The 17,259-nt window shown below is 61.7% G+C and overlaps 1 protein-coding gene across 1 annotated transcript in view; it reads left to right on the top strand.

Moving 5' to 3' along the window:
• Positions 1-12,685, top strand: part of FBLN1 (fibulin 1) — a 64,148-nt gene extending 51,463 nt beyond the window's left edge. Inside the window, 1 exon segment of the mRNA XM_023745789.1 lies at positions 11,932-12,685. Within this exon segment, the coding sequence (XP_023601557.1) occupies positions 11,932-12,071 (140 nt within the window). The 3' untranslated portion in view covers positions 12,072-12,685.
• The last annotated feature ends 4,574 nt before the right edge of the window (positions 12,686-17,259 follow it).

The following is a 17,259-nucleotide window of genomic DNA, read 5'->3' as shown; positions in this document are numbered from 1 at the left end:
TGGGTGTGCTCGGAGAAGGGGTGACTGACGGGGCCTGGCGGCGAGGGCCGCAGGCCGTGGATGATCGGCCACCGGCCCCTGGGCCCCCGCGGGTGCTGGTCTCGGCCACCCACCACCTGCCTCTCAGCACAGCCGTCCACGCTTTCTCTGAGGAGGTGACGTTCTGTCTGCCGCTCGGCTCTGCCACAGTGTCTGCCAGACGCTGCCGGAGCCCAGGAGCTCGGTGCTCAGTGCTTGGCACAAGCGGCTTTTTAGTCATCGGTTAATGTTGGGTCCCGTCCGCCGGATCCGGCCGGCGTGGTACCCAGCAAGGTGGACTTCGCTTCTTGCGCGTCAGGCCCTCCTGTGGCAGATGTGACATGAGACCGAGGACTCGCGTGCTGTGACGTCAGCCACGTGGAGCGTGAGCAGCAGGGGGGCGAGCCGGACTGCTCCCCGCGGGGGCTGCTCCCTCGCCATGGAGTAGTGCCTGAAGGTTCGTTAGGCTCCGTGGACCAACAGCCGCAGGCACGCACCCCTCCCAGCAAGAAGGGCCCCCAGCATGGGGCTGAGCGGGGCTGCACACAGCCTCCCACGGTGGTGCCTCTCGGCCGCTGCCCGCCTGCGAGTTAAGATTCATCAAACTCAGCTGCACGGGAGGTGCCCCTGCAAATGACGGTAAAGTGAGAGCGGCCCTGGAACTTCGGCGGCTTATTCGGTTGCTTCGCTCCACCGGCCCCAAAGGAAAACTGAGCCAAAGCCGTGGGTTTGCCAGTTGCTCTTTCTTGATGGAGCCGGCAGTTTGGGTTTAGTCTCCGCATGAGTCACAGGAAGCCGCTGCTTTTGTTAAAACAAGTGTGAGCGCCAAAGAGGACACCAGCGTTAGAGGCACTCGAGGTGTCGCTTCGGGCCTCTGAGATCCCCGCCCGACTTGCCGCTTGCACGGGGTGCGCCTGTTACCGCTGCGGGACACAGATGAATGTAGATTCATGTAGACCATTCTGGAGCAACGGCCTCAGAGCAGCTGCTCCTGGGAGCTGCCCCGTCTCTATTGCCTGTCCCTCCCCGTGAGGGTCAGCTAGTGGAGCGAAGCTGCAGGGAGCTAACGCCGGCCACTCTCGTCCCTGTGGCCCGGCTCGGGGAGGGGACGGCCGCGGGCTGCGGGGAGTCACAGTGGTCCGGGGCGGGCAGGCCCGCAGGCACCAGGACTCACCAGCTAACTGCTCATCTGTTCCGTCTGTTCCGTCTGTTCTCAATGCCTCTTGGCATCTGCTAGTGCTGGGTGGAGAGGAGGCAGCTCTGCCTCAGGGGAGGGTGACCGTCCCCAGAGAGTGACAGGAGAGGGCAGAGCCGGGGGCTGCCCCTGCCTGGGCAAATCAGGGCAGGCTGCAGGGAGGCGGTGGCACATGGCTGAGCTGGTGCTGGCCAGGGAAGACTCAGAGGGTGTTCCAGGTCCTTGTCCCCTGTCCCTGTGCACAGAGCCCTTCTCAGGCTCCTCGCTGTTAGATCCTCGAGTGGCCTCCGGGGACAGTCGCTTGGCTGGCATCACCATTAATATGAGAAAAAGCTGAAGGGCCGGACCGAGGTCCCACAGCCAGCAAGTCAGAGCCGCGTTGGCAAGCAGGTGTGCGAGATCCAACTCCGTTCTCAGCGGCTCCCAGGCTGCCGTGGGCCCCTGGGTCCCCTGCGAAACCCAGGGCTCCTGTCCTCAGCCCCGGCCAGGCCCCGCTGGCCGGCACGGTGGCCGCTAGTGCTGTGTTCAGTAACGTCTGAATGGAGGGAGGGTCCTGTGGATGTCGGCTCCCCTCAGAGATGGTCCTCTATGTGAGGGTTGGGAGGGATTTGTCCTAATTACAGACGCCGATGAATGTAATTAGGTGAACTGATATGTGGACGCGCCTAGCAGAGCCCGGCGCACAGTAGGTGCGCAGGATGTCATTACTGATGGGAACCTGGACCTTTTCCCTGAAAATGGCCCAAGTTCCCACTTCCCACCTGTCCGTGCTGAAGCACCATGTGGGGCGTCTGAATCTGACCAGAGCGCAGCGCCCTCGAACGGTCCCCTCCCGCCCTTCTTAGCGGTCGCTAAGCTCTTCTGCAGTTTGAACCCGCATCCTAACCTTCACCTGGGAGCACACAAGGATGGTTACTCCACTTCACGTTTACAGTTTGAAACTCTCGGTGGCAGGGGTGGCCCGTTTGGGGGGAAACAGGACCGAGTCTGTGGCCGAAACCCATGCACGGAACTTGGAGCGAAACCTTCTGGGCTTGGATGTTGATTCTGTTTCTCGCTGTGTGACCTCAGGGAGGCCACACAACCTCTCTGAGCCTCAGTTTCTTTTCAGCAACACGTGCTGGGTTATGAGGACCGGAGGGAGTGCGCATTGTAACATAGCCGGTGGGCTGTTAGGGGGACAGATGAGCCACTGTGAGGACGCCGTTGGGAGCCAGAGAGCTAGTGGGAGCTGGAGCCCCGGAGGGACAACAGGCCAGAGGGAGGCACAGGGCGGAGCCAGGACTGTTCGCCCCACAGTGGCTCCGGCTACCTGAGGGCTACCCAGCAGGCACGGCCTGTGGCCTGGGCTGGTGAGTCCGGCCCCGCTAGAAGCAGGGGGTGGAGGCCATGCCTCCCAGGTCCCATAGCCTTGAGTTATCTCACTCCGTCCACAAGCACATCCGGTTCCTGCTCCAGGCCAAGCCCTTGCTGGTGCCGGGGAGCAGGTGTGTGCTTGAGCCCAGATCCTGCTGAAAAGCTCCTACTGGCTTCCCCAGGGCCCTGAGGCCTGCAGAGGAACGGCCTGGTTTTCAGGGAAGGCCCCTCCCTGTGAGGGTCAGAGAGAAAGAAGGGAGCGGGGAGATGGAAGAGTGGCAGGGCCACTGTGTGTAGCTGAGGACGCTGGGCAGTGAAAACCGGGGGTACATTCGCAGCCTCCTCTGTGTGCGGCCCGCAACCCGCTCACGTGCACAGCAGCCCAGGACGAGCGCCTGTGAGTGAGGGGTCAGCCCAGCTGCCGCCCCCCGCCCCCCGCCCAACCCCCGGCCACACCGGGCCTCTGGCAACGCCAAGGGTTTGCCCAGACACCGATGTCAGGTCACCGCCAGGCGTCGCAGCGAGCAGGGCCCAGACCAGCTCTTTAAAGGTCATTACCTCGTAAGGGGTTAACCTGCGCGGCTGACCCCGTCCTGTGTCTGCTTCGAAGAGCTTGGCCTGGGATCAGCGCACATTACGCCCGAGATTCAGAAATTCCACCTAAAGACAACAGCGCGGCCGTCCCTGCTGGGCGATGAGTGATGGCCCATGTCCCGGCTTTCACGGCAAATCCCAGGGATGAGGGGCTCTCTCTCCCCCGGGAGGCCCTGGGCGCACCCTGGCCAGCGGCCAAGCGGTTTCCCAGGTGACAGCCGGTTGCCTCCAGGCCCGGGATGGGCTGAGGCCGAGGCCGACTTCACCTGGAGGCTGGCGGTGTCCCGGGGTGGGGGTGGGGGGCATGTGGGGTCTCAGAGGGGTGAGGGGAGGACAGACACCTTGTGCTCCCTGTGGGGCCCATGGAGCAGGGGTGGGGTTGGAGGTGGCAGGTCCACGCCATGCGGGCGTCAACCACCTGGAAAGGGCAGCTCTTGTCCCTCCAGAACCCTGTGAAGACGGCTCCTGCCCCCCAGTTTCACAGACGCAGAAATCCTCAGGGCTCACCCCAAGCTCACCTCTGATAACTCCCCAGGCAGCCCCCCCATTTGGACTGGACTCTCAGGGGACTTGGTGGGGAACGCCCCGCTCCGGAGCCCCCGAGTGAGGCACCCAGGCCCTGGGGAGCAGAGCTGGAGTCCCCGTGCTCCTGCCGGCAGCCCCCACTCCCGGCCCAAGCTGGACCCGCAGTGGCCTGAGCAGCATTCACTCAGAGCCCAGGGCCTGTCTCTTCTGACCTGGAGCCATGACATTCACCTCCTCCTGGTAAACTCCTAGCCACCCCTCAAAGCCCAGGTCAGCTACCAGCCCCTTCCACACCCCCTCCACCGGCTGAGTGTGCCCCTCCTTCCTGTGCGCCCATGGACCCCTCTCTCCATACTCACTCCTCCAGCAAATGGTGTATGTCCTGTGGGGACAGGCCCTGCTCTAGGACCAGACAGACAGACATGGGCCTCCGCCTCATGCACGCTTTATTCCCGAGGGTAGGGGCAGACAGGAAACAAGTCTAATATATGCACGGTCTGCGTGTGGAGAGTGCTATTAGGGGGCTGGAGAGGAGGAGGGGAAGGCAAGAGGTGGGTACGGGAGCAGCTTTTAGTCTGGTGGCCCAAGACATTTGTCTAAGCCCTGGGGGACGGAGGAAACGCATGTGCAAAGGCCCTGGGGCAGGGCGAGCCTGGTGTGTGGGGATTGTAGCGAGGAGGCCAGTGCAGCCAGCGCAGAGGCACGAGGCAGGGTCTTGAGGCTGCCGTAGTGCCTCTGGCTTTTCCGCTGAGTGCGGTGGGACCCGCGTGAGCGTCTCAAGATGAGATGAAGGCTCCTCTGGGTGCTGGGCTAGAAGCAGGGAGGCACAGCGGGTTGTTGCAGTGACCGGGCTGGAGGGTGACGGCATCCGCCCCGGGGCTCCGGCAGGCGGGGTGAGCGGCAGGTCGGCTCGGGCTGTAGCTGGGAGGAAGCGCCCGGTTTTGCTGGCAAGTTGGACGTGGAGTCCAGCGTGACCCTGGGTTGTCGTCAGCTGGGTGGGAAGGCTGTGACGTGGCAGCCTGCGGAGGCCCCGAGTTCACTCTGGACATGACGTTTGAAGTGCTTGTCAGACACCCACGGGAGGCGGCGGAGAACTAGCGGGTCTGGGAGGCGTAGCACGTGGATGGTCCTTAGAGCCCTCGGGCAGGTGAGCTCACCTGGGGGCTGCGTGCAGCGAGGAGAGGAGGAGAGCAGGCGTGCGGCCCTCGGGTGCCGGGAGGTGGGGGGGTGGGGGAGGGCAGGAGGCCCAGCTGGGAGCCCTGACGCCCCGGAAGAGCAGGTGTTTCCGGGGAAGCCGACTGAGCCACGCCCGTGCTGCTGGGAGTCTAGTCAGATGCCCGCGGCGTTCGCCATCAGATGCAGCAGCGCCCGGCGTGGGAGCCCGGACAAGGCCGTCCCTGGGGAGACGGGCTGGAGGCTGGCGGCCGCGCTGGGGTGGAGCAGAGGAATGCGCCGGCCGCTGGCAGGTGTGCAGTCATGGCCATGAGTTTGAGCTTGACTTTCTCTTCCACTGATGGAATTCCTAGAGGCAGGAGCCTACATGGCGTTCATTTGTGCTCTGTCACTATCTTTCTCCCCCTGCCCCCTGCCCCTCTCTCTCTCACCGGCCCAGCACACAGGCTGCAGGATCGCACGCCCTGGGAGGCCGTGTGGCTGGTGGCGGGCAGAGGCCCAGGCGCCACTTCCCTGGTGCTCAGCACCCACGCCCACGCTGCCACCAGCCTGGGGTCCTCGGCCTGAGCTGCCGAGGTGGAGAGCGGAGGGAAGGAGCCGCCGCTGGTGCCGTGGGAGGAGGCGGGTTCGTGGGAGGCTGACGCTTTCTCTCCTCCTGCGCAAGGGGACCATGGGCGTCCCTCTCGCTCCCTGTGTTAACAAGCGAGAGCCGGGAAGGTTCTGCCGGGATGGTTCTGCCGGGATGGTTCTGCCGGGACGTGCTGGGACAGCTGGTGTTTTAAGGATGCGGCCCCGACGCTGCCCTGCCTGCTGTGTGCCGGGCGCATGGCCCCTTCCCTGCCAGTTGCTGATGTGGCCGCTCCAGCAGCCTCCTGCCGCGCTTGCCCTGTATCTATGATCCCGCCAAGGGCAGTGTGTTCTGGAAGTTTCCCCACATCACGCCGCCCCGAGAGGAGGGAGGAGGTGCAGTGGGTGGAGAGCGGGCTCTGGGGTCAGGCCCTTCCGGGCCCGGCAGCTGCGAGGTCCGGCCATCGGCTCTCAGAGCCCCCCTCCTCCCGTGGCAGGGGGTGCAGGGGGCCCAGCGACTTCCTTCCATTCCCCTGCGGTGCCCCTGCCTCGCCCATCCGTCCTCGAGGGCTGCGCCTTGTGAGTGCTGGCAGCCTTTCTCCGTGTTCCTGGCTTCCCTCCGCCTTGGTCTGTGCGGTCACCCCGAGCCTGCGGGTCCCTCTCTCAAGGCACGTAGCGCGGTGCTTTGCTGCTTCCCGGCTGGCCTCCTGTCGGAGTTTGGCGAGACCACGTGGGTCTCCTCAGAGCTCCCGGGTCCCCTATTCCAGCGCCTTGTCCACAGGCCCGCACTCCCCCTTCCTCCCTGCTCAGGGCTCTGCGTGGCAGCCACCGAGGCCCCCCTCAGGCTGCCTCTCGTGCGTGGCCTCTCCCTCCGGGCGTCGATCCCGGAAAACCCAGACGCTCGGCTGGGGTCCGTTCTGCACCAACACGCTCATTTCCGGGATGAGTTTCAACCTTATCAGCTTCGCTTTATGCTTTGATCTTGAGTTCATTCATTCACTCAACAGCTGCTGGTCGAGTGACTCCTATGTGTCAGGTACATAGTAGGACCAAGGACCTACTGTGTGCCAAAACCAGAAATTCAAGAGTGACCAGTAGAGGCAGAGCTGCTGGCTCCTGGCCTTACACGGCGGGGAGAGGGGTGGTAACCAAGAAAACAAACGGCTGGTACCGGTTCTCAGGTGGCGGCGGTTTCCAATTCTTTTTACGATGCCAACGTGTGGCTTCCTCACCTCACCTCTGCCTGTTCTAACGCCCATCTCAGCCTCTGAGAAGCTCAGGGAGTCTCCCTGGCAGGAGGCGCACGCGGCCTCTTGAGTCGCCCACCGCCTTCTTTGTTAAAACACGGACACCTCTGTCCACGCCGTGACACGTTCCCAGTCAGAATCCGGGACTTCCCAGTTGGAGGCTGAACTTCAGATGGACGGTGACGTGCCTGGCCACGCGGGGGGTCAGCGAGGGAGCGACAGAGGAGCCCCGGCTGTGACCCCCGGCTCGGGTCAGTGCCCTCGTCCCAGAGGGCCCGGGGCTGATCTCAGCACCTGACGGACGGCCACGTGCAGCCCCGGTGGCAGGAGCGTGGGGGTGGCTTCTGGGCCCAGGACCCAGGCCACGGAACCCCAGGGGTGACAACGTCCCCCACTGGACCCGGGACTCCTGTGCAGGCTCCGGGTCCCCCGCGCATCAGCTGCAATTTTCCCAGCAGAGACAGACAAGGAGGTGAAGTGCCCGAGGGGCCTGCATTTTTCAAAGGGAAAAAAAGGCTTAATTATATCTTCAGAGGCACAGACACGCCGAGGAATCCCAGCGAGTCTGAGACCCGAAGCAGAAATGCCAGGACGAGGCACACGGTTGAACTCGGCACCACGGCCTTTTTCTTTTTTTCTTTTTCCTTTTTCCTGGGGCTCTGGCAGCCGGGGGGACGAGGCAGGCATGCGGACAGCCCTCTCCCTACAGCCGTCAATCCAGGAAAAGCTGCCTCATCAGAGCCGCCGTGGCTCCCCGGGCCTTCGGGACAAAGTCCCATCTTCCTGACTGGAGTGGGGGCTCCACGCCCGATGCCCTGTCTTTCCTCTCTCCTTCCTCCCCTTTCTCTCATCTTCCTCCTCCCTACTCCCTCCTCTTTCCTCCCTCCTCTTCCTCTGCCTTCACCCCCCGCCGTCATGGCCTCTCCTGTGTGTCCTGCCGCCCAGGCTGGGGACGGGGACGGAGATGAGCGTGGTGCAGACCCTGCCCTGAAGCAGGAGCCCACTGTGAAGGTTCCCTCAGTGGGCAGATGGGGGTCACAGCTGAGGGAGGCCAGACGCCAGGGGACACAAGGTGGGACTGGGAGGCTTCACGGATCAGGTCACAGGCCGCCCGCTGGTCCCCAGGGCCTGGCGTGTGGCAGGTGCCCACCTCCTGTCTGTGGAGTCAGTGGGTGGGGACCCGGTGGGGATTCCTGATGTGTGCACAGCCCCGGATGGGCCACGTGTGCTCTGCCCCCGCCCCCCTCCTGTTTCCTGCACAAGGAGGGCTGGCGATGGTTCTGAAAGAGACCAACCTGGGAGGTTCTGGGTAGAGATCAACCTCGGAGGTTCTGGAAGAGACCAACCTGGGAGGTTCTGGAAGAGACCGGCCTGGAACCGGGGGTGGGGGGTGGGGGGGCCACAGCGGCCAGGAGGCTGCAGGCCAGGGTCCTGGTTCCCTTGAGGGGTGAGGCCCCGAGCAGCCCTCCACCACCTCCTCAGCCTCCTCTGCCATCTCTCCCGGGATTGACCCTGTTCCCAGAACTGCCTGCACCCCCAGACCCTAACCCTTGGCAGCGCCCCAGTGTGAGGTGTTTACTACAACCTCGTCTGCACATTTTTCTCGTAACATCTGTCAACCCAGGGGCCCGGCTCGCTCTGCGGCCGAGCAGGTGGCGGCCGCGCTGGACTGAACCAGGTCCCCTGTAGACACTGGGAGGCCCTGACAGGCGGCGGCCATGGTGTGTGTGTGTGTGTGTGTGTGATTTGAAGGTTGCTGCCTTGAACCCCTGCTTCACAGAAGAGGAGGCTGAGACCCGGGAGGGCGTAGGCCGGGGCTGGGACTGCGGGGCCCGTCCCCAAGGCGCGCTCCCTGCCCGAGGCTTTCTCTACCCTCTGCCCCCGGATGAGCCCAGCGAGGGCAGCTGTCGCTTCCCTCCTCACTGAGCCCGGTGCCGGCACACGGCCATGCCCAGAGGCATGTGGGTCTGCCTGTTGAGACCATTACAGCCCTCACAGGAGCGAGGAATGTTTATTTAAATCTGTGGGAGAAACATAATCATTTTCTATTGTGATATTTATATTTTATATATAAATTTATACTATGTCTTATATAACATATGCTACATATCTTATATATTAATATAAATGTATATAAACAAAATATACAGGTACATGTAAACATTTATATAAAATTAAAATACATTATATATTTTTATTGATTTCAGAGAGAGAGGGAGAGAGAGAGAGAAACATCAACGATGAGAGAGAATCACTGATCGGCTGCCTCCTGCATGCCTCACATACACATGGCCACTGCTCCCCCCACACACATGGCCACTGGGCAGGCCCCCAGCAGACACATACACACACACACACACACACACACACACACACACACGGGACGCCTGCTCCGAGCCTCTGCTGCCAGACTGTGGCTGTCAGTAGAACATCCACTGAGGGCTCCTGGACTGTGAGAGGGGCAGGCTGGGCTGAGGGAACCCCACCCCCCAGTGCACGAATTTCGTGCACCGGGCCTCTAGTCTATATATAAAAGCCTAAGCAACCGTTCAACTGACTGTTCAACCAGTAGCTATGATGTGCACTGACCACCAGGGGGCAGATGCTCAATGCACAGGCATGGAAACTTGGAACAGACTGATGAATCTCAGAGGGAAAGGGGGAGGGTGGAGGGCGGGAACAGATTAACCAAAGATCTTATATGCATACTAGAGGCCTGGTGCATGGATTTGGGCACTGGTGGGGTCCCTCGGGCTGGCCTGTGGGGATCGGGCTGAAACTGGCTCTCCAACATCCCCTGAGGGGTCCTGGAGTGCGAGAGGGCACAGGCCAGGCCGAGGGACCCCACCGGTGCACGGGCCTCTAGTATATTTATAATAAAGCATTATTTGTATACAAGTATAAATTTTATATAGCTGTATATATTTTATATTTATGATTATACTATATCTTTACATGATAATTACACGGCACATTAAACATAATAATAACATAGAAATAAGTACCTAGAACAGTTCATGGGCTCCCCCAGCTGCCCCTCTTTCCTTTAAGGTCCCTCTGCTCCCTGAGCCTGGAGTCATGGTGACACCATTTCTGCCCCTGAGCTGAGTGAAGTCAGGGGTAACTGAGGCAGGTGGGCACCGTGTGGGCTGAGACCTGGGGAGGGAGAAGGTGGTGCTGATGGGGAGACAGGGGCAGGGGAGCATGGACTGCCCCACAAGGGGCCACGGGGAGCCCACGCCAGACTGTGCCCAGGGGCAACGGGTGAGGCCCAGTCAGCAGGGGCCACTGCACAGCGAGGGCGGTGCCGAGCCCCGTCTCTGCCGGGAGTGGGAGGTGCTGGTGGGGGTCCACGCAGGACGGAGCTGCCGGGCAGGGCGGGGAGAGGGGCTGACAGCACAGCAGCCCACGCCCTCTCCATCGGAGTCAGAGCCCGTCTGCTCAGAACAGCCTGGAATTCCACCGGGCTGCGGGCATTTCCCTCCGAAACCTTGGCCCAGGGAGAGAGGGGGGCGCACGCCCAGGTTCCCCTCGAGCTTGAACTTGGTGTTCCCGACCCGGAACCATCGCTGGCGCCATGGGCTTCCCACCCTGCAGTCGGCGCAGCTCTGCAGCGTGCCTGGCGGGCACCAGGGCCGGGCGATGCCAGGCCGGGCCCACGTGCTGCTTGGTGGGGCTGGGTGTGGGCAGTCCGGCTCCGCCCGTGGTGGCCGGGGAGCCGCAGCTCCCAGCTCGCTCTCGAGCTCCTCCCGCCTCCTGTGGTGACTCCGTTGGGAGCTTGAAACCAGCCACGGAAATGGTCTCGCGGTCCCACCCTCCCCGCGTGACTCGGGCAGGTCCCACCTGGAGCATCAGCGACGGAAAAGGGGCCTTGGAGATGGTTCACGCCTAAATGTCGCAGCTGTGGGCACCTGTGCTGCACCCGGCACTGGGACCAGCCTGGGGGCTCCGCTGCCCCCTCTGCAGGGAGGGCACCTCCTCCGGGCAGCCTTTCCTGCCCCCGCCCCTCCCCTCTGTTCCCGCCTCTGCCCCCCCCCTGGATGGTGTACAGCGTGGCAGCGCGGTGCTTACCCAGGTCCTCCTTGGCTGCGAGAGGGTCCATGGTTGTCTGTCACGGAGCACAGCTGCTGGGGCTGGGGAGGGACGGTGCCCGCACGCCTGGGCTCACACCTTGGGAGACGCTGTGGGGAGGGGGGGGCAGGGGAGGGGCAGACAGAGGTCTGGATCTACCGTCCAGAGGCACAGGGTTCCCGCCTGTGGGCGCCCTGCACAGGTGAGGTGGGGCGGGCAGGGCCTGGCCTGGAGACACAGGGCTGGCCGAGCAGGCGCAGGTTTGGGGAGAGTCATGGAATCCACTCCTGCCCCCCTGCGCGTCTGCAGGGCACCGGGGTTTCTCCCACTCCCACCTGCACCCCGCGCTCTGAGCCCCAGCAGGGGCGGCACCGGTCATGGCCTCTGCCTGCTCCCTGCCACCCCCAGCAGCGTCACAGCAGGTTCTGCTTCCCGGGACCTGATCCCTGCATCCCCTCCGTCACCTGTCTCCCCTGTCACCTGTCCTCCCTCCGTCGTCACCTGTCCTCCTGATGGCCCTGCCCATCTCTGCTCTCGGGCTGGAGCCCTCTGAACCTCTGCCGCCACCTCTTGCTCACCTGTTACCACAAACACTGGGCAATGAGCTCAGGTGTCGCCGTCCACAGAGACATGGAGTGAGGGATTTGGGGATTTGTCTCACGGGGAGGTGGGACTCCTGTGCTTGGATAAGGGGATCCCAGGGCCCCATAGGAGTCCTCGATATGACGGGGAAGAGATTCCCTCCTGCTTTGTTTCTTCCTGAGGGTCCGGACTGGGCACGAGGGAGGGGGCAGGTATCTACTGGGCACCTACTCCATGCCAGGCCCTTTTCTAGGCTCTTAAATCCTCTGTCGTCTGTCGGGGAGAGGGGGAGAGGAGGAACCTGGGCTGGGAGAGAGCAGGAGCTGGCGTGGCCCGAGCCGTCTGACTCCCCTCACAGTCCGAGCTGCGCACGCTGGAAAGGCTGTTGAGCTCACTTCACTCGTCCCCGGAGGTGGAAGCAGAGCCCGGGGGGACCACTTGGGGGAAGATGCTGTGCAGGGGCCTCAGCATCTGGCTCACAGTGGGATGAGAGGAGGTCTCAGGCCCCTTCAAGTTCTCAAAATCCTCGAGAGAAAGTCCTTGCCCAGACCTCCGTGTGCCCACAGCCCCTGCTAACTTCCAAAACACCTTCTCTCCCCCCAGGGGTGGTGCGCCAGGTGCGGCCCATCGTGGGCCCGTTCCACGCGGTCCTGAAGCTGGAGATGAACTACGTGGTCGGGGGCGTGGTGAACCACCGCAATATCGTCAATGTCCACATCTTCGTCTCCGAGTACTGGTTCTGAGGGCTGGTCCACGGCTCAGCCAAGCCTGCACCTCCAGGCCAATTCATTGCTGCCAGCGACTGTGCCCTGCCCCTGTTTGTGCTGCCCAGACATTTCCTGATTTTATGTATTTGTTTGTAGTGGTGGGCTGACATCCGCCTGGCGTATTTTGGTGTTGAAATAATGAATGCAATTACTCAACTGTTTGGTTGAAAACCTTGCTTATTTTTTAATGCAAATGTTACCTGTTGCTGCCTTTACTCTCCCTGTGGGCTGGGCATGGCTAAGGATCAAGGAAAGAGAGACACTTTTCAGGGGGTAACTACTCAGAATGCCAAGAAAAGACCCGTTTTTGCTCCATTGTATGGAAGCTGACATTTGGTACTTTTTGGCCAATCAGCGTGCCCCATTCCACGGACACGCTGCTGTAGACTAGCAGGTCTGGCAGGCCCTGCCCAGAAGCAGCGCGGCACAGTGCCTCACAGGACACTGGGGAGGTAAACCGCTGTTCTGTTTCAACAGAGAAACTCCGTGTGTGGCCCCGGTATGTTCACAGGGGAACGGCAGGGTTTTCTCTGCTCCCTGCATCCTCTTCTCTGACCACAGGTGGGAAAATAAACAGCTTTGGGACTCTCCTGATGGCCTGTGCATGGGAGTCTGTCAAAAAGGGGGCTCCCATTAGCAAAGGGCCTGGGGGGGGGGTCCTCGCTGGCCTTCTCCAAGAGCCTCCTGCCTGCCAAGGTTCTGGGGCGGGGCCTGGTGTGTGTATTGGAAAACCTTCCCACCCACACCATTTCCGGTACCATGGCCACCCTCTGAGGAGCGTGGCTCAGGCACACAGTCCATGCCCGTGTCCAGCCCCGCTAGGACGCCCGGCGCTCAAGCGTCTGAGTGCCCCTCGGGGACCCGCTGGGAGCAATGACCTTCTCTCCAGCAGCGTGCCCAGGTCCTGGCCACTGGCAGGTGGTCCTTCATTTATTCCTCCTGGCGACCCAGCGAGGTGGGCGTGGCCCTGCCCAATCAGAGATGAGCAGGCTGGGTTCAGAGGGAGGAACTCGACTGCCCAAAGTCGCAGAACGTTTTAGAGACGAAGCTGGAATTCAAATTCTGTTGATCAGACTCCAAATTCTCATTTCCCTCGGAAACCCTGTGCCAGAGGAGAGGTGGACAGGCTGGGTGTATGGGTGTCCCAACACCACCCTCAGCCAGGGGCGCTGGACCGAGAGCACCCTCCCCCCAGGCCCACTCTGACCCCCAGGGATTCAGCATCCAGCCCTTCGTTCCCACGCAAGCTGCACCCCACCCGGCCCTGAGCTTAGCCCACCTGCTCCGTGTCCCATTCGCCCCCCAGGGCCTCCCTCCTCCTGTGCCCGGCCCATCCCAGCAGTCTGGCCGGGCACTGGCCGCCTCCAGCCTCGTTGGGATTTCTGGCTGGTGTTGTCATTGGAGCTTGCGCGGAGCGTGGTCCCTCACCACCTTCGGAAACGTTTCTGCGGCCACTCGTGTGGGGCCCTCGTCCATCAGAGCCAGGCCTGGGCCAGCCGGGCACAGGGCCTGCTGGGGCCTGGAGGGAGGGGAAACCAGTGCGGCCGGACAGCCCGGAGCCAGTTCCTGGGACCGGAGGCCCGGGGGACATCTGAGCAGCTCTCCATGCAGCCATGCCGGATTGGGGTCTTGCAGGGAAGGGGTGGCGGCCTCGGGCTGAGGGTAGGGAATGGGGAGGCCGCATGGGCTCCAGTTCCCCACCTGCAGCTTGGGAGGCACGTCTGGGGCCCCGGCCCTTGGAGATGGAGTTTTCTGGAAGCTTCCTCCTTCCGAGGCCTCAGTGGGGCGGGTGGGAACACAGATGCTTCCCATGCTCAACAGGTGTTAGGGTGGGAGCTGCCATTGGTGGGCAGAGCCAAGACTCCTGCCGTGGATTGGCTCTCGGGTGGGCACGTGACCTAAGCTGACCAATCAGCTCTTCCTGAGGGAGGGCGCTGGGGCGTGGGAACGTCTGGGGCGAAGGGAGGTGTGAGCCGGGGAGCTGCCAGGTGCCCAAGCCGAGGGGAGGAGAGGGAGCCGAGCTGCGGCCCCGCCTGGTTCGGGAGTCCCCGAGGCCAGTGGGACCATCGTCGTGGCTGGGATAGCAGGTGAGTCACTGCCGTGTGCCCGGCCTCAGTTTATTCATCTGCAAAATGGAGCGGTAACCCCTGCCCTCCAGCTAGGACCAAGGACGTCAGCCAGCTTTTCTGAGCTGCACTGAGGTTCTCAAGTCAGTTCAGGTGGGAAAACCCTGGAAATCATGTTGCATTTTTTTTCTTCCTAATATTTTTTATGAAAATTTTCAAACAGCAAAGTTGAAAGAATTACAATGAGTAAAAAAGGGGACCCAGGCCCTGGTGTTGTTATGGCCACGCACGCTGACTAATTTATACGCCCTGCGGACGGACGGTCGGACCCACCGCTCACAGACACCGGCTGTCAGCTGCTCAGTGACTGGTGTCGGTGTGGCAGCGGGGGTGGCCCCGCGCTGGGAGTGGAAGAAGGTCCGAGGGGTCCTGGGGGCTTCTTGGTCTCTCAAGAACTCAGATCGTCTAGACCAGAGGTTCCCAGCGTGGGGCACACGCCCACAGGGGGGCAATTTGATTTTTAAGGGGGGCAATTCGAGAATGAGTTATGAACAGTGAGTTTTGTGCGTTTCTTACGGCTCTAGGGGCCTCATATACAGGATATAAATATGTATTGTGACATTTGTGCATTTCAGTTCTCTATTATATGTTTTGAAACTTTATTTGCTATTTTTTCATGTCACTTCATATGATTATTTTTAACAATTTCTTAGTGGTTTCTTCCTCAGTCCTTCAACTGTCCTTTCGTTCTTTTATTTTTCTCTCTCAATGATGCCATGTTCTTTGGAAGCTTGTTTAGACCAAGTTAATGGCTTTTCAGGCTTCCTCCACGTGAATAGGAGCTCACTTTTTGAATAATAAGAATTCTAGGTCACAGGGAGGCGGCGGCATCAGGATGTTAGAGGTGCTGAGGTGGGGTGTGGCCAAGAAAAGGTTGGGGACACTGCTCTAGAGTCTCCGGGCATAAGAAGTTCTTTCTCTGATCTAACCTAAATCCACCCTCGCCTGCCTCTCTTCTCCATATTTAGCCAAACCAGGATTGGCCAGACTTCTGCCCCACACCAGCCTGAAGCCCTGGTCCCCCTCCCCAGGTTCCTCTGTGCACGTAACTGGAGTTGGCAAAAACCAGGAGCCTTGACCTCTGACCTTTGACCTGACCCAAGGACCACCGTATCCCCTTCCAATTCCATGTTGCCATGTTGTGTAAATACTGTGGACTTTGCGGGGAGAAGCGGTAATAGTGCTACAAAGCCCTTGCGTGACGGATACCCCTGAAACTACGATTTAGGTTTTAGAAATGACAAATGGGCGTCTGAGCCGGGCTCCCCATGGCTGGGTGCTGCCTTCCCGCCGGCCAGGGCAGGGCAGGGCCAGGCGGGGCTCCGAAACAGAGGAATGTTCCTCCTGCGGCTGGAGACGCTCATCCTGCGCCTCTCCTGGCAACTTGATGTGTTCCCCACGCGCCTCGGTAATTGCTTAATCAATTGCGTGCGGGTAACTCGCCAGAGAAGGTGGTGGTTAGGCCCGGGGAGCCTGCCGCCCACCCCCTGGGCATCGCCAGGCTGGCCTCTGTGCCTGGGCCTGGCCCGGAGGAGCCCCCGGAGGGTCTTCTGCGCCCAGTCTGACCACAGGAGCAGCCTGGCCTGAGAGCCAGGGCCCTGGCTGCGGCCGTCCGCTCTGCTGGGTCAAGTCCAAGGCCGCTCCTCGGAGCCGAGGCCCTGCAGGGTGGTGGAGGGAACATGTCTCATCCCCTTGAGGGTGGGGAGTCAGGGGGGTCCCTTGGAGCTTCGCCACCCCCCCTTTGGGCTTTGGAGACCCTTCTGGAAAGCCAGCCTCCACTTGCTCCCCGCCATGGTCCATGTAGCTGTGTGGTCTCTCCAGGATCTGATGCCCCCGAGCCCAGCCCAGGAGCCCCACTGAGCCCCTGGGAGCCACTGCAGCCCCGCCCAGGGGCTCTGCGCCTTCAGGGGCCAGGCCATCGCTCAGCATCGCTCAGAAGGCTGTTACCTAGAGTGGGTGTGCCCTGCATGGGCCCCGGCTCCGTTGCACCCAGTGCTTTGGGTTCGAGGGGCAGGGAAATGGCCCTAAACAAACTTGATTCTTTACCCCCATCCCACCACCGTGACACAACTGTGGCCTCCGCTGCCTCCTCTGTCGGGCACAGAGCTCCAGGGCCCCTCCCCACCCTGCTCTCCACATCCAGGCAGAGCAGCCGCTGGTGCTGGGGGAACCGAGTGGAGGGGTCGCCCGGGTGGTGTGAAAGGGGCAGTGGAGTTATCACCTGGGACCAGGGCCTGCAGACCTCGTCTCCCGCCTCTTGCTTTCTCTCTCCCTCTGCAGAAAGTTCAGGGACAAAGCCCGGGGTCTCTCTATGGGCAGCTGTGCCCACCTGCCTGTGAGCTGGGCCCCAGCGTATGGTGCAGAAGCCTCAGCCATGGGGAAGCCTGGAGCCCTCCCCAGCACCCCTCTCTCCCCACACACCCCTGCACGGACCTGGAGTGCCCTGGAAGCCTGGCTTTGGGGTGGGTGGCGGGGGCAGAGGGGAGAGGTGGGCCCCCCGTGGCACTGAGAAAGGGGAATGGCAGGGGTCACGGGGGCATGGAACTGGGCCAAGGAAGAGGGGGTCACCCAGAGGGTGGGACCGGAAGCTATTGACACATCCCAGAACAAAGCTGGCCATCTAACGCCCAGCTCACGGACCTTTTTGGGGGGTGGCCACGTTCCAACGTCCATAATGGGAAAGGCAAGCTGTTAGCGGAGCCAACTGTATTGGTAGCAGCACCCCCCAACCCTGACCCTGACAGTGGGTTTTCTGCCCCAGACCCTCACTCGCGGGCCGAGTCCCAGGCCTGGCCGCCTTGCCCAGTTCCTGCGCCTTCACGGGTCCATGATTCCGGTCACGCTGTTCAGTAGCCAGCAGCCGGGATCCCTGCTAAGAGGCGAGCGCCCCTCCCACATTTCCTGTGGGCAGAGTCAGAGAGATGCTGGAAGACACGCTCAGATTCCCATCCTGACCACCTTTCCTCTCTGCCCGTGACTGCTGTGCACACAGCAGGTGCTTCATTCTTGCTCTAGAGACCAGAGCATGACAGGCTGGA

Source organism: Myotis lucifugus, unplaced genomic scaffold (genome assembly GCF_000147115.1).
Source record: "Myotis lucifugus unplaced genomic scaffold, Myoluc2.0 scaffold_582, whole genome shotgun sequence".
Taxonomy (NCBI): Eukaryota; Metazoa; Chordata; class Mammalia; order Chiroptera; family Vespertilionidae; genus Myotis; species Myotis lucifugus.
The sequence above is the reverse complement of the archived record's forward strand: the minus strand, read 5'-3'. Positions and strand labels throughout refer to the sequence as shown.